General features: G+C 41.0%; 1 protein-coding gene across 1 annotated transcript; it reads left to right on the forward strand.

Moving 5' to 3' along the window:
* Positions 1 to 10,457: 10,457 nt before the first annotated feature.
* LOC107659190 (ankyrin repeat and SOCS box protein 2-like) lies at positions 10,458 to 16,331 on the forward strand. Its single transcript, XM_016448038.1, has 10 exons — positions 10,458 to 10,543; positions 10,821 to 11,054; positions 12,929 to 13,051; positions 13,412 to 13,581; positions 13,661 to 13,816; positions 13,894 to 14,139; positions 14,242 to 14,413; positions 14,974 to 15,544; positions 15,702 to 15,855; positions 15,980 to 16,331. Exons 2-10 carry the CDS (start codon positions 10,828 to 10,830, stop codon positions 16,129 to 16,131), a joined length of 1,971 nt encoding a protein of 656 aa, XP_016303524.1. The 5' UTR covers positions 10,458 to 10,543; positions 10,821 to 10,827; the 3' UTR covers positions 16,132 to 16,331.

The raw sequence follows: 16,331 nt of genomic DNA on the forward strand, positions 1-16,331 counted from the left end.
TGTGTTATGTGAACTTTCAGGTGGATGCAATAGTTAAACTAAACAACTTTAGTAAACAGTACTTAAGAGCATCTAGTTTGTTGGATTAAAGGTATGTTTCCATTGTCTGGTGCAAAGAACAATGAATACAGATTTAGAGTGAATACAATTTGAAATGGTTAAGGGTTTTTTTTTCTGAATCTTTTTTTCTTCAAGCTGTCAAATAACAGTAAGATTTCAGCTTTTTGGCTTGCCCACAAGCTGTTGCTGCCTCATAATCCAGTAGAGCGTTTCACAATCATCATATTTATATTAATAACTTCATATATTTACTGGATTTTGGTAATTGCAGCATATGACAAAAACACTAATGTGTTCTGCTACTGCTATTTTAATTTCTTCAATGTGTGGGGAGTCCCTGCGTATGCGCAATGTGAACGTGTACAGGTGATTGGAGACGACATAAAAAATAAAACAATTATATATATACATTTCCCCAATCCTACTATGTGCCCTAATAACTCTAGACCAGTAGGTGGCGGAAGTGCACTAGTAGGTGGCGGAAGGTTGGTTTAAACAAAACATCACCAGAAGAAGACAACGAACTGAACTTCAGAGTCAGATCATGTTTAAAATGTGGCCGCAAGATTAGGTACGTTTTTGGTGATCTACTTATAAACTATATTGTCACAGTGCGTGCTATAGTTTTTGAGGAAAAGAAAAGGCAGATTTTATTAGTTTTTACTGAGGAGCATTACTGTAACCGTCAGTTAGCGTACTAGCTAGCCGGTGGCTTACAAGCTAGATTACAAACATAGATTTTCCTCTTTACGGCTAGTTATAACATGAAATAAACGTGAGTAAGCATCATAAAGTATGTTGAGCGATACAGTACAACTTAATAAAATTTACCATGTCTTATGTAATCCGTTTTTCAGCATTTAATGTTTGAACAAATGTCATGAAAACAAGTTATCACAACCACTGTTTAAATGTTTATATTTCAGAAAATTATTTGGAGTAGAAACTTAATTTAAAATAGTTTTTAAATGTGCGTCAATGCCCAGCACTAATTATCATTTTCTTTTCCTCCTTGAAAAGGACCTTACTGATTTTACAAGACATGTTTTGTAAGTAATTTTGTCTGTTATATTCTGGTTATTCAGTGTAATGCAGACAATTCTTGAGACCTGAAAAAAATCAGGACACAGAAACAATATAAGATAGAAAGGAATAAAGAAAGTGAAAAAAAAAACTTCTAAGGAAAGGGAACGTATAATAAAAGAACAGCGTTAGAAAGAAGAGAAAAAAATACTTAAAGGATTAGTTCACTCAAAAATGAAAATTCTGTCATTAATTACTCACCCTCATGTCGTTTATCCTCCAGTACTGAAGGACACCTTTGATTTCATTCAATGGCTGAACCTAGAATGCAATCTCTGAAAAATCTTCTGGTGTAGAAAGATGTCATTGTGGCGTGATGGAGCATTATTCAGTGTAATTGTTCATGATTGACCATTATTGATTTAGAAAAAGGTAATTCTAGAAAATGGTAAATCTAGATTTACAAGGTGTCATAAAAGGGATGTTGATGTCTGTCTTTGTATTAACAACTTTAAGTTTTGAGCACAGCTTACTTGAGAAATTTAAGGCAATCAGTTTCCACACATTGTTGTAGTAATGTGAACAAAGCAGACTTGTTAAGAGAACTGTTTTGTTTGGGTTCTGTGCACTAAGCTTAACTTAAATCTCTAAGTCGGCTGAACTTGTCAAATTGAGTTACCAACACTCAAGTTTTCTGGTAACCTATACATATACACAAGTTACCTATACAAAATTACAGTGTTTTATTAACTCAAAAATGATAAACTTGCCGAGCACCTTACCAGGTCCAGTACATACACCAACAGCTACACACTTGGGATCAGCTCCTGATGACTCTGATGAAGCTGCTCCTTAATTTATTGCAGGGTGATCTTGCTGAAAGGTTTGGTGTTTCTCAGTCCATTGTAAGCAAGGTGATTTCATGTTGGATTGACATCATGGAGGAGAACATGAGGGATTACATACCATGGCTTCCCAGGGAGACAATCCAGGCAACAATGCCTCAGTGTTTCAGAGAACAATTCCCAAATACAACATGTGTGATCGACTGTTCAGAGACACCCCTTCAAAAGCCACGCAACCTTGACTCAAGAGGCGAGTCCTACAGCCATTACTACGGCCAGAACACCATCAAATACCTGGTCTCTATTGCACCATGTGGACTGATCATGTTCATCTCACCAGCGTATGGAGGAAGGTGCAGTGACAAATTCATAACTGCAAATTCAGGGTTCCTGGAATACCTTCGTCCAGGCGATGAAGTAATGGCAGACAGAGGCTTCACCATTACCGATCTCCTGTATGAAAGGAAGGTGAAACTTGTCATTCCAGCATTCACCAAGAGAGGCATGCAACTCTCTGAAGAAGACACCACCAACACTAGGCGCATTGCCAATGTACGTGTCCATGTTGAGCGGGTCATATGCCGACTGAAAAACTTCAAAATCCTTTCTCAAACAGTTCCAATTAACCTCACCCCTAAGATTGATAACATTTTGAGAATTCGTGCAGCCCTGTGTAACCTTCGCAGCGACATAATTTCTGATGGCAAATTACCTACTATAGATTGCCTGCTGTAAATTACCTTTAGTTTACTATAGTAGGCTATCCCAATAAAAATTACTATTCACCAAAGAAAAAAAACATGGTACCCTTGGTTTTAACTTACCTGCAAAGATGCACCCTGATCTGTCATTTTTCTATAAGGTAAAGCATAACAGAATACAAGGAATAAATCGTTATATTAGACAGTGTAATTTAATACGAGACGATTGAATAGCAAACTTAACAGTGCAGGTAGGCTAACGTTAGCTTACCTTTCGTGAAATAAGATTAGCTAACCTAACTAAGAAACACTGTTTACCAACGTAGCTATATTTAAGCTATAAACAAATGATTTCAGAAAGAAAAAATACCCACGTACCTTTTTTGATACTTGTCGCTGTCAAGATGCTCGCAGCTCGCGATGTTGTGTTTGTGGAAGAGAAAAAAAAAAACCTGCAAGTTTGCAACTTTTGTCTGTGACTTCAGATTTACTGATACACGTGTGGCTATTCTCTACAACTACAAATTCTGCTGTCACGGACACTCAGTTGTTTTGCACCAAAAATACCTTCATACTAATACTGCAAACGTGAAATGCATAATAGTAGCCTACTACTTTACTACTACTGTGTTCCTTTTTGCCAAATGTTTACCTTTTCCATTTTTTTTTCTCAACTGCAATTGTAGGCTACTGGAGTTACACTACAGTGGACGTCAAGTATGTTTTATTACTTGTACTGTACTGTACTGTACAGCACAACATCAGTACTGTAGTTTTAATGTAGGCTATTTATCTGAACTTGTATTGCACTGAACTATAAAATGTAGTGCCCTAAACTGCAGTTGCACTGCAAGGAACTATATGTGCAGTCAAAAGTGAACTGCAGCTGTACTTCAGTTACACTACAGTGAACTTCAAGTATACTTCATTCAAATGTAGTTGTAGGCTACTGCAATATATAACATCTACAACAGTAGTGTAACAGTACTACCGTTAAAAACATTTTAGCAAATTTTTAGCACAATTTGTTTAGCACAGCATCATATTACTGAACAAAACTGCATGTTTTCCTGTTTAGATTAAAGGGGTCATATGATGCGATTTCAATTTTTCCTTTCTATACTGCCATTACACTGCAGTTCATTTTTGTAAAGGATGGACATTTTGCTGCAAGGCTCAATAGACTCAATATTGTTTATGTATTGCTGTAAAACAGTCTCAGTTGGGCTCTTCCAAGTTATGAAACAAATAGACTGGCACAAGGGCCAAGTGGTAAAGTGTCAGTCTTCAAAGGCTAAAATTCAGTAAGTCAATAAAATGTCTACTGAATTATCATTCACTCTGATTTGTAGAAGTCATGCAGGAGTCAGGTTATTTCTACATAAAACAGACCTATTTTATAAGCACATGTGGCTACAAGCCTGTGTGAAGGAACTGCTAAATGCTAGTCTGGCCTCCAGAGATCTTTACTATCCTTGTTTATATCCCTCTTGGATAACAGGTCATATCAGGCCAGCTGGAAAGGTTTAGTCTCCTCACCACTGGGATCTCATAGAATCCATGTTTAGCCCCCTGATCTTAGTTTCCTACATCACTGCTAGACTTACAACGGTCAACTGTATACGTATTCTCATCTCAACATGTGCAGTCTCGGATATCTGAAAATATCTGTATGCCACTCTGAATACATCAAAATTAATGACTTCACATATATGTGAATTACTCTTCTCTAGCTAAGTAAGGTCCTCGCTGAAAATCAGGATTGAATTCATCCATTACTGTAAAAAAAATACATGGCTAACATTATTTTACCTTTTATTCTATATTGTAAAGTAATTAAATGTGGAGGTTTTGTTAGCTTAAGAAGCCATTTCTACCTGATTTTACCTTAATTACTTTAGTTGGTTGATTCTATCAGTCTGATTTAGTCTTTTAAAAAGGGGTCATATGATGCGATTTCAAGTTTTCCTTTCTCTTTGGAGTGTTACAAGCTGATTGACTTTAATAAAAAAAACAATTTATTTAGGTTACTTTATTTAGGTTACTTTTTTTCAGTGAATGTGATGCTAAGTATGAGAAAACTTGTTTATTCTTAAATTATATGAGAAGCACTGTAATGATTTGTGTTGTTTATTTTTTTACTGTCCAAGTGGACCAGTGGGAGTCTGTACAATTAATTTCATGCATTGAAGCTTAAATTGTAACATTTCTTTCAGCCTGAGTGAAAAAAACAAGCTGATGGTATACATGAATGACTATTTTGAGTTAATTCATTAATTACTGAAATAAACGGATCAATAAATAATACATAATTTTGCCCATAACACAGTAAAGAATGTGATAATTTAGCTAATGAGCAGAATGAAAGCTGTGATGTTCTGAATGTGTTAACCTTAAGGTGTATTAAAGGATAAGACTTTCAACTCCTAAGCATGGACACATTAATAAAACCAAAAGCACTTGCGTACATAGAATACCATCAATATGCAGACTGAACTGCAAGTTTGGATCAAATGTTGATTAGAAAAACAGTTTATTATTAACATATCTAGTATCTTCCTTCAGACTTCATTATTACTTGCATTATTTAGAAGCTTCAGACCTTCATTAATGCCACAGCCATATCACCCTGCAGCCCAAGACTGGTTGCCCACTGAAACTAAGCAGGGTTGAGCCTGGTTAGTACCTGGATGGGAGACCTCTGCTGAAAACTAGGTTGCTGTTGGAAGAGGTGTTAGTGAGGCCAGCAGGGGGTGCTCACCCTGTGGTCTGTGTGGGCCCTAATGCCCCAGTATAGTGACGGGGACACTATACTGTCAAAAAGCACCGTCTTTCGGATGAGATCGAGATAAACCGAGGTCTTGACTCACTGTGGTAATTAAAAATCCCATGTCACTTCTCGTAAAGAGTAGCGGTGTAACCCCGGTGTCCTGGTCAAATTGCTGCCACTGGCCTCTGACCATCATGGCCTCCTAATAATCCCCATCCATTTGATTGGCTCTATGACTCTCCTCTCCACCTGTAGCTGGTTTGTGGTGAGCGCACTGGCGCTGTTGTCCTGTGGCTGCCGTCATATCATCCAGGTGGATGCTGCACACTGGTGGTGGTTGAGGAGAGACCCCCCACATGATTGTAAAGCGCTTTGGGTGTAAAGCAATACACAATAAAGCGCTGTATAAATGCATCATTCATTCATTCATTGCCACACTGCTACAAATGAAAACACGAATCATTCAATAGGACAAGAGGTATGAGTATCCATCTGAGATGTTTACAGTGGTCACAAAGAGGCTTCTAGCACATACCAGCATTCATAGACAGCTGTCTTGAAAATTGGGTCACTCAAGCATTAGACCACCTAATGATATTTACTTATGTAAATAATGCATGGTATAGTGCAGGACAGTGTGTAGAAAGCCTGACTGGTCATTATAGGACACAATGTAAATCTTTTCACTCAGAAAAATGTCTCAGGTTATGTATGTAACCATGGTTCCCTGAGAAGGGAACGAGACACTGCGTCCTCTAGGGGTCGCTATGGGGAACGCCTCGGCGTGACCCGTGTCTGAAGCATATATTTAAAACAACAATACGTTGGCCGGCGACAGCCTATGACGTCACTACCGGTGCGACCACAGTATAAAGAGGCGCCGGGAGAACACGTCATCCGCTTCTTCGTCTGAAGCTTGCGTCCGAAGAACGGTAAGGAAACTAGAGGACGCAGTGTCTCGTTCCCTTCTCGGGGAACCATGGTTACATACGTAACCTGAGACGTTCCCTTTTGAGGGAACTTCGAACTGCGTCCTCTAGGGGTCGCTATGGGGAATGGTATACCCACGCTACCATGCTGAGGGGAGTGCATGCCAAACACAAAGGCGAGCACTAAGTACCAACTCTACCAAAGCTTAAGGGAGTTGCCCCTGGGACGGTTTGACGGCTGTCAGTGACATTATCCCCTACGGCCAAAGGCCTGAGCTACATACCCCAGAAACTTACCTGTTAGAGCCAGGCCTTCTGGGCCCAGGGTAGAGCTCAAAGGCTTGGAATCAGAAGAAGAGATTCCTTTAAGGGGATACGACCAAGCGTCTAGGATAGTAACTAGGTCTTGGCCTGTCACCCAGGGGCTACCGCTTGCTCTGCATGAGCTCGCTGAAGGAACTGTCTCAACAGACCCTTAGTAGCAACACCCTGTTCAAGTAGGTATCACTGGGGATACATCGGTAGCCTGACCAACTCAAAGAAAGGGCACGAAGCCGCAGCGGGTAACCCCTACCATACAGGATTTTAGAAAGAACGCAAAATGCTTGATTTGCGTCCTTACCACAGCGTGGATTTTAGAAAGTGCACAGAGACTTAGCGTGTGCACTTACCATAACATGGATTTTAAGGATACCGTTGCTAAAGGGTCATAGAGGCTGTTTACAAGACAGGCCTAGAGACCCTACGTGACCGTGGCACTCTGAGGGAGCAATCCATAGCATACACAGAGCGCACATAGATGGAAATGGTGCATCCCATAGTACAATCCGTCATATGAGGAGTCACCAACTCATCATCATGGTCATAAGCCTGGTCTGGCTAGCAGTAAGTTACCTAGCTGAAGGAGCATAGTGCATGATGGGGCCCAAATCATGCATGGAGAGCTCTTTCTCCTCAGAGCCAGAGCACTCGGGAAGGGTTTCCGCAGAAACACCCCTCACTCACACCTCAGGGAACCCAGTGTACTCAAGCCCCCTCCATGGAGGGGTGACTCACTGGCTCACCATGAGGGCAGTACGATGCAACTAGCGGACTGCAGAGTGGAGTAAAGCCACTTGACGCCTCAGCGAGAGGAGCTCCATTCAGTGAAAAAAGATATCCTGACACAGGAAGCCCCTTGGGGTGAGACATGGCTATGGCGTCCCAGTCGGGGCAGCCTCTTGAGGCAAAAACCCAGCCAGGACGTCCAGGGGGGCATCTCGCAAAGCATACACTCCGGAGAGCTCACCAGAAGGAAGGACCCGCAGGTCCCGGGATTGCAGTGCTGTGCTCCCATAGAAACCTAACGACTTGGCCACATGATCCAGGAGGCATGAAGCCGAAAACAGGGCTATCATCCAATCTGGATCCAGTATCGACGAGTGAGGTCATCACCGTAAAAGTCGATAGCAAGGGTTCTGAGTACAGCAGAGGGGGTGCTCACCGAGGACCTACCGTAAACAAGGTCAGAAACACAACAGACAGGTCCTGGAAACACTGCAAAGAAGGCTAGCAGAAGGGTTCACACAACCACCAGCGAACAGTTATTTGAAATGGATCGTACTCACCCACCATGGTTCCTGCACATGAGCTCAGTTTAAGAGGCGAAGTCCGAAGAAGCCTCGAGTTCGGACCATCAGTAAGGTAGTTTCTATGCAAGACATAGAACCAACCAAAAACATCATAGGTCCAGCAAAAGAGACTGCAGTGCAGGCGCAGGAGGTTCCTATCTAACCTCGGTCAGGTGGAGTTGATGGTGGTTACAGGGGAATTAGGAAGGGGAAGATGAGGGCAGATTTTAAACCCCCCGAGGGAGGTGAGTAGATGTTTCAGGTCTTACTCTGGTCCGGACGAGAGCATCGTGAACACCTCGTCTGGATCACCTCCCTCAGGTCTTGCCTGCCTCCCTTTAACACGCGCTTCCTCCTAGCCCCACCCGCAGGTGGGGGAGGGGCACGAGTCGCGACACTAGCCTTCTGTGCCCGTCTCTGATCCTCAGACCGGGACGGGCCAGAACCCCTGCATTGTTCGGGCTCAGACCTGGACCTTCGTGGAATGAAGGTTTTGAAGGCCGCTGAGCGTGCCTTCGCCTCCCTAAACTTCTCGACCACCGTCTCGACAGAGGTACCAAAAAGTTCGGAAGGCGAAACCGGAGCATCGAGGAGAAAGCCCTTCTCTTTCTTCCCGATATCTACCAGGTTCACCCACAGATGTCTCTCCGTTACCACCATGGCCGCCATAGATCTGCCCATAGCAGTGGTGGCCTGCTTAGTAGCACGGAGAGCAAGATCCGTAGTACGGTGCAGCTCAGCTACTTCGTCAGGGGAAAGGCCCCGACCCTTATCCAGGTCTTTCAGCAGATCAGCCTGGTATGCCTGAAGCACCGCCATCGCGTGCAACGAAGCGACAGCCTGACCTGCTGCTGCGTATGCCCTGCCATTTAAGCGAGATGTATCCTGAAAGGGCTTAAATGGCAAGGAGGGAGCCTTGAGAGAGGATGTCTCACCCACAGAGAGACAGCTAGCTAGCATCTTTTCTATAGGGGTATCCTCTCATAGCCGCTCTCACGCATCCCTTCAATGTTGGCATAACTCGTATGCTGGAACCTATGGATGTGAGAGGAAAACGGCCTCTTCCATTCCCTCTCGATCTCCATATGGAGATCAGGAAGAAAAGGAAGGCTCACTTGAGCTGGGGGGCTATGGTCAGAAAGATAACGCTCATCGAGACGACCCCGTGGCGCCACCTTCCTGGCCCACTTCCACGGCAAGTCAAGCCTCGCCGTGGCGCGTTCCATAACCTCCAAGAGCTCATCATACGCAGGGCAGGAGGATTGAGAGGGCTCAGTCTCGAATTCTTCGCCCCCCTCAGACATCTCCTGCTCTTTCTGGGCAGAACCCAGAAGAGCACTAGCCGCTGGATCAGATGATGTCAGGGAAATTGCATCATCATCATCCAGCCGCTCACCCTCGTCCGCGGCCGATGAGCGCAAGAGGGAAAGCCCCTCTTTAAACTCATCGGCCAGATCCGCCTGTGATCCCCACGAGCTCATTCTCCTCCGTGCCTCAGCAGCGGTGGGTCCTGAACCGCGGGGAGCAGACGGCTGCCCCTCCTTTCTCGAAAAGAGAGACAGACGAGAGCGGAGCTTTTTCATAGAAAAACGGTAGCAGTGGACGCAGACTGCCCCCTCGAGGACATCGCGTGCGTGCTCTTCGCACAAACAAATGACGCAAAGATCTTGTGTGTGTGTCATCAGGTGTCAAATAGCGAGGACACGGATCCACACACCTCTTAAACGTCTTAATAGTGCTTGCCATGACAATGGAAGAAAAATCGTTCTTACCACCGGAATGCACGCTTCAAACAAAACAGTCACTTGAAGATGAAGAAGAGGATGACGTTTTCTCCCGGCGCCTCTTATACTGTGGTCGCACCGGTAGTGACGTCATAGGCTGTCGCCGGCCAACGTGTTGTTGTTGTTTTGAATGTATGCTTCAGACACAGGTCACTGTCACTGGGGTGGTACCCTTTCAAAAGGTACTAATATGTACAGTACCTTTATAAGGCACTATGCTCCCTTTATTGAGTAAACAAGGTACAAACTTATTTACCCCTAAAGTGACAGCTTTTGTACCTTTTTTCTGAATATGTACAGTATATTTACAGACTATAATGTTCCATACAAGAAAAAACTAATTCTGCAAATTAAGAGATTAAAAAATAAATGTGTTATTTCACACAAGCATGAAACATATTTGTATACAGTATATTTATATATTCTTGTTTTTGCATATTTAACCACTGAATGAAGTCGATGCTGCAAGATTTGTCAACTTCATTATCATTTATAACAAATTTATGGAAGTTCAGGGTTAAATGTTGTTTTCTAGTTTCAGGGAAAGAGTGATTTTCCCAGTTTCAAAACAGATCTCTTGCTCTTCTCTTGGCCTGTATGTAAGGAAGATCATGTCACATCTAAGCCAGACATGCTCTAATGAATCACATGCAAGGCAGGCAGATATATTTATAAGGCAATCGGTTTGTTTACACCGTGATATGAAATCAAGACCTCTCAGAGAACCTTCATAAAGCACACAGCAGCAACTGCTGTACAGATAAAGGAGAAGATCCACATACACCACATTCAACGTATAATTATTGATATCCTGTAGAAAGGTAGGTGGACTTCTCAATGATAGTAGTGATGAATTATAGTGATGATGTTGTTAGGACTTGTAAGGGAACTTGTGTACAGTTGAAAAACTGAATTTTGAATGTTTACTGATCAATGGCAAAACTCAGAAAATAACCTGATATTTTAATTAACTGTCCTTTAATTATATTATTACATTTTTTTATTAATTTATTCTCTTGGCAGTTTGTGTGATTGATTAGAACTATGTTATTTGAATGTTCATCAGTTTTCACATTTCTGAGCATTTTACTATCACAGGTGCAAAATGGCAGCAGCAATGGCTTCTTCAATGACAACAAAAGACGACCTGGAGGACTTCAGTGCTTATGCACACTTGTCTGAAGAACAGCTGTTGCAGTTAGCTATTGAACGAAGTCTAGCTGATACAAATGTAACTCCATGGCAGAATCGACAAGTACATGCCCACACACAGCCAGCTGCCCCCAAAGCTACACAACAACCGCCATGCAACCCTAACTCGGCAAACCCTAGGTGATTTTTTCCCCTGTTGTCATGTACAACAACTCTAAAAATAAAGGTTCTAACATGGGGTTTTCGCAACGATGCCATAGCATAGAACATTGGTGTCCAGTCCTGCTCCTGAATAAAATAATTTTAGCCTATACACTTTAGTTATATCTAATTGGCAATATTAAGAGCATTTGGCATTTCTAATTAGGCCTGTTATATTCTTCTTATTATTAGGCCTATTATTATTATTAAGTTACTTCTATTAGCCTATTAAATTAATATTACAATGAATTTGCCCTGCAATAGGCTAATTTCATAGTGCATCACCGCATAACTGACGCGCTGCGAGGATAATAAAAGATTAGGCTAGCTTACTCCTCGTTGAGAATGTTTTTAAAAAGGTCTTTTAAAACAGGTTTATTAGCTATACAATGAATTATTGGCCTATAATTAAAATTATTAACTGCAATCATCAATGAAAATTAAGATAAGCTTTATTTCAAACACCGAAAAGAAACTTGTTTAACACAAAATACGTTTCTTCTAATTTTTTTCACTAGTTCAGGCCACAAGAGAAATATTAATGGAGTAAAACAGTTATATAACCATTATCAGCATATGAAGTAGATTCATCTCTGAGAGAATATGCGCCGTTATGCAGCGTCAGATGCCTAAAGATCCGTAAGTTTTTACTTTCACTTTCTGGTGAATTGACTGAGATTAAGAGGTTCACCGGTAGGGTGACCATATTTTAATTTCCAAAAAGAGGACAGTGTGTTTGGGGCTGGGGTGTGTTTGGTTGGTGGTTAAAGTAATGCCCAAAGTAGCACAACGACCATATCACAAATATCAAAACTCAAAATGTCATTTCCATACCTAAAATACATATTTTACATTTACAGTCACTGTTATGCATATTGATCATACACAGCTAAAAAGCTTCCTACCAGTGGCAATCCTTCACAAAACTTAACATCTAGCACAGTTTTATCACAGAATGCAAAATGTTTCAATACAAGCATTTCAGTCATATGTAATTTATGCAACATTTCAAACAGGAAAATCAACCCATGGTAACATTTTAAAAGTAGCCCAATTCCATCGAAAAAAAAAAACATGGACTTGACAACCCTGCATCCAACACGAGCTGCAGGAGTCAGATTTCACTGATCACAGGTTGAGAGGAGAGATGACTGATAGATCATGCTGGAGGATTTGCTGCTCAACAGATCCTGAGCTCATTGACAAATATCTGATCTTCCTTTATACAGAACGCGCGTGATCGCTAAATCAAAAGTGAAAGTGAACAGCGAGCGCTCATTCAAAAGAGATTTAAATACTTCGCATATTGATGGCGGCTCCCTGATGCGCGAAAATTATATGCAATATTAGAATGTTTGCGGGAGCGGGCAGGACTGGACACAAAAATCATGGGAGCGGGCGGTAATGGTCAGAAATTCAGCGGGAGCTGGATTAAAACAGTCCCTCACAGGGCTCTAAAACAAAAACGTACACGATGACTGGCGACTGTAGAAAGCAAAAGCCGAATACCAGACATTCTGGGCGATTTAGAAATCCCGGCCGGATGCAATTTTTTATTTGCAATTGTCCGGGAAAAAGAGGACGTATGGTCACCCTATTCACCGGCATAACTCTTGCACAAGGTTTGCACGGTGCTTGTGTGATATCCATTGGCTCGCCTTCCTGGTTTAAAACATAAATATTTACAATATTGCGACATAACCCTTTGGTTCGGATTTGCGTTACACCTGGACTCCGTCTGGTAGTTAGCCTAGTGCCTGCTCACTTTTTGCCCAAGCCCACCCAAAAATACAATTCTGCCTACGCCACTGTTTGCAAATATATAAAAACCATTGTTGCTGTCTTCCTTTCAGTGAGAATATGTGTGCAAAAATTGACAGAAATGTTCACAATCATTTCTTCAGTAAAGACCAAGAAAAGGTGATTGCCTGGACAAGGCACAATGGACACCTGCGGGTCACAGTAGAGACTGTGAAGTGAGTGGCAAGACAAATTTCATTTAATTTGTGTGTGTGTGTGTGTGCTGTTTTTCTGAATATCCCTCCACTTTCCAAATGTTCCAAACACCATATTGTTTCCTTCCTGAATGGAATTAATGTTTTTGAACAAATCATTTGAAAGAACGAGTCAATGACTCGCTCATAACTCGTCACATATCATCACCTACTGGCATAAGAATGTAACTTACAGAAATAATCGCTGAAAAATAAAATAGGTCAAGAATTACCCGTACATAATGAACAAAAAGCGAAATCATGCTTATTGGGCTCATCCACTGAGATAACAGCCCTTAAGATTCTTGTTCTTAAGATCTGTTTGCATATTTGTTCTTTCAGTGATTTAGACCCTTTTCTCTCGGCCATTTGGAGAGGGGATGCAAAAGCTCTACAAGACATCATTCATTTCAAATCTAAAGATCTCGATGAACCCAATAAAGACGGCTGGTTACCGCTTCATGAGTCTGCATATTATGGCCATGTGGAGTGCCTTAAGATTTTGCTCAAAGGTGATGAATGAATCAGTTTTTTTATGATGTCCAGAATCACATTCTCAAAAATCACAGTTGTATTCCATTGCTCCCACAGCCAAACCAGATACAATCAACAAACAAACAAACAATAGTCAGACACCGCTCATGCTGGCTGTGAGTCGCAAACATGTTTCTTGTGTCAAGCACCTCTTAGAGGAAGAAGCTGATCCTAACCTTGCAAACAACCAGTGGGAGACGCCACTGTACAAAGGTAAACATTTTAGCATGATATCTCTCAGCAACTAATGACCAGGAAGTGGTCTGAATAATCACTCTTGATTTTTACAGCATGTGAGAAGGCTAATGAAGAGATAGTGGAACTTCTTTTGAGATTTGGAGCTTCACCAAGAAAAGCCTGTGTTCAAGGTGTGACTCCGCTACATGAAGCAGTGAGGAACAATAAGTTAGAGATCTGTAAGATGTTGATAAATGCAGGGGCAAAGCTGTGGTCCAGAAATGTTTATGGCATTGACGCTCTGTTTACGGCTGCTCAGTGTAGTGCTGTTGATGTGCTTAACTACCTAATATATAAAGGTAAGAATTTTTTTATTCATTTTTTTGGATGAAAAACAAATAAAAAAGTATTAATTACTCAGTTTTATTCTAGTAGCATTAACCTAGTGATCTATTCTTTAGGCGGTAATGTAAATACCCAGGCAAATGATGATGCAACCGCATTGTTTGAGGCCTCTAAGAATGGTCATGCTGAAGTTGTTGAGATGCTCTTGTCAAAACAAGCTGATGTTAACAAAGCCAACAAAACTGGATTACTTCCTATTCATGTTGCGGCAAAGAATGGTCATGACAGGTTAGTAGGCCTACTAGTTAATTTCATATTTATCCTTATTACATGGCTCTTTGGAATATTTAATCATGGCATTCAGTGGTCAAAAAATGTCTGACTTATAAACCATGAACCAAAGCATACAGCTATACGGTGAAGCACAATATTACAAACTTTTTTGAGAGCATACAGAGATTTGCAGTGCTTCGTGGGAATTGTCTGGTGTTAAATTGTTCTTTTGACTTGCTTTGCTCACTGCGATTCTGATTGGTGGAGCTTTCTTTGAAGTATCATGGGTAATGTAGTTTTCTACTGTTCAAATGTTAAACGTGATTATTTAAAAAAAAAAATGATAATACAGCCTATCGGTAAAATTATAAAATAATTTCAGATCATGTCCAAGTATTTATTTATTTGGCATATAGACATGTAATAAGTGGAAAGTGACAGTCAGCCAGTCATTATCACTAAATTAACCCCTTACAGTGCATATGTGTCTTAATAAGGTATGTAGGTTTTTATGCTTTCTTTTTTATTCAAGTACTGATTAAGAAATAAATATGACTCTTTCTCATCTTCCTCAGCATTGTTGCCATGCTAATCCCCAGAACTAACACGGTCAAAGTGAGACGCTCCGGCATCAGTCCTCTTCATTTTGCTGCAGAACGTAACAGAGATGATGTTCTAGAAACATTAATTGAGGCCAGATATGACGTCAACGCGAAGCTGTCAGATGATTGGTCAAAAATGTATGAAGATCGTCGCAGCACGGCTTTGTACTCAGCTGTGGTAAACAGAAACACTGAGGCAGCTGCTATGCTGTTAGAAGCAGGTGCCAATCCAAACCTGGATGTCTTCAACCCCCTGCTGGTGGCTGTAAGGAAAGCAAGTATGGAAATGGTGACCTTACTGGTGAAGCACGGTGCTAATGTCAATGCCCTGCTGCCAACTCATCCTACCAGCTTCCCAGCAGTATTGGTTTTCTGTATGAAGTACATGGTGATGATGAAGTACCTGCTGGACAATGGCTGCGATGCACTATCATGTTTTAACTGTCAATATGGCTGTAATTCTCATCCCCCCATTAAACTAAGACGAAATGGACAAGAAACAATGTATTTTTTAAATGATGAACCATCAGGATACTGTGTAGAGGTATACATTTTGTTTTCCGGTCAAAATGTCTTGTAAAATGTCTTATAAAACTGTCTGTATGCTTAATATAATTATTTTTTATAGTATTATTAAAAATTATTATTATTTATAAAAACCAGAATTTTTAATTAAATAATTTTTATTTCTTTATTTACAGTTTTGTGAGATCATCTCTACTCCTTCAGTCAGCAGCTGGGTGGGACCCATCATAGACACATTACTTGACTATGTGGGTCATGTTAAACTCTGCTCTCGAATAACTGAACTTCTAGACAGCAACAAAGATTGGGCTCATATTAAAGAAAGATCAGGTAAGAATATTCTTTACAATCTCTTAATTTGCAGAAGTTTGTCTGATTATTGACATCTGACAACTGAATTAATTTTTTACAAATGAATGGAACTGAACTGAAACCCAAACACTCTCTTTGTCAGTTCTTCCTTCCACACTGATGCATCTGTGCAGACTCAAGATTCGTCAACGACTGGACACCCACAGACTATGGCAAATCAGTGCTCTTCCTCTACCAGGAAGACTGCTCAAGTTTTTGAGTTATGAACGAGAATCATTTGAAGATATCCTGTGATGAACAGTGTGGCATTCTTAATTGTTTACAGAAATTGCTGCTTTAAATTATTTTGTAACAGACATAGTGTAATTAATTTAAAATTTAAAAGCTTGAGATCTGAAAATCATTTGCAGCATGTGAAGTGCTGGCTTTCAGTTTTATGTGACTATAAGTCACTATGCATTAAACACCTAATATGATTTTATAATATCATGAAG

Source organism: Sinocyclocheilus anshuiensis, unplaced genomic scaffold (genome assembly GCF_001515605.1).
Source record: "Sinocyclocheilus anshuiensis isolate Anshui unplaced genomic scaffold, SAMN03320099.WGS_v1.1 scaffold423, whole genome shotgun sequence".
Taxonomy (NCBI): Eukaryota; Metazoa; Chordata; class Actinopteri; order Cypriniformes; family Cyprinidae; genus Sinocyclocheilus; species Sinocyclocheilus anshuiensis.